The sequence below is a fragment of the Meleagris gallopavo genome, unplaced genomic scaffold (assembly GCF_000146605.3).
Source record: "Meleagris gallopavo isolate NT-WF06-2002-E0010 breed Aviagen turkey brand Nicholas breeding stock unplaced genomic scaffold, Turkey_5.1 ChrUn_random_7180001874862, whole genome shotgun sequence".
NCBI lineage: Eukaryota > Metazoa > Chordata > Aves > Galliformes > Phasianidae > Meleagris > Meleagris gallopavo.
The window spans coordinates 1-484 of record NW_011139434.1 but is presented as its reverse complement, the minus strand read 5'-3'; the positions used below and the strand labels follow the sequence as shown (position 1 = coordinate 484).

General features: G+C 64.7%; 1 protein-coding gene across 1 annotated transcript; it reads left to right on the top strand.

The window, feature by feature from the left end:
* Positions 1 to 142: 142 nt before the first annotated feature.
* On the top strand, positions 143 to 481 carry LOC104916214 (mamu class II histocompatibility antigen, DR alpha chain-like; the record flags this gene model as incomplete). The annotated part of the gene is made up of 1 exon (XM_010727221.2): positions 143 to 481. A coding segment is annotated over one exon (339 nt), but the record flags the coding sequence as incomplete, so codon positions are not given.
* Between the last annotated feature and the right edge of the window lie 3 nt (positions 482 to 484).

Here is a 484-nt window from a genome sequence, read left to right as displayed (position 1 = left end):
CAGTGACCCCCTGACCCCTGACCTTTGCCCCCTGACCCCGCAGAGCCCCACATCCTGATACAGGCCAACTTCTACCCATCTCTTCTCCCCCCATAACCCCCACTGACCCCCAACCCCACTGCCCCCCAATGCCACCCAATGACCCCCTGACCCCCGCCCTTTGACCTGTGACCCCGCAGAGCCCCATGTCCTGATTCAGGCCGAGTTCTACCATCGCTCGGAAGGCCCGGATTCGGCGGCGGCTCAGTTCGGTTTCCACTTCGACTCGGACGAACTTTTCCACGTGGAGCTGGAGGCGGCTCAGACCGTCTGGAGGCTGCCGGAATTCGGCCGCTTCGCCAGCTTCGAGGCGCAGGGAGCCCTGCAGAACATGGCCGTGGGCAAGCAGAACCTCGACGTCATGATCCACAACTCCAACCGCTCCCAGGAGGGCTTCGGTACGGGGGGGTTGGGGTCGGAGGTCAAAGGTCGGGGGCCTGGTGGG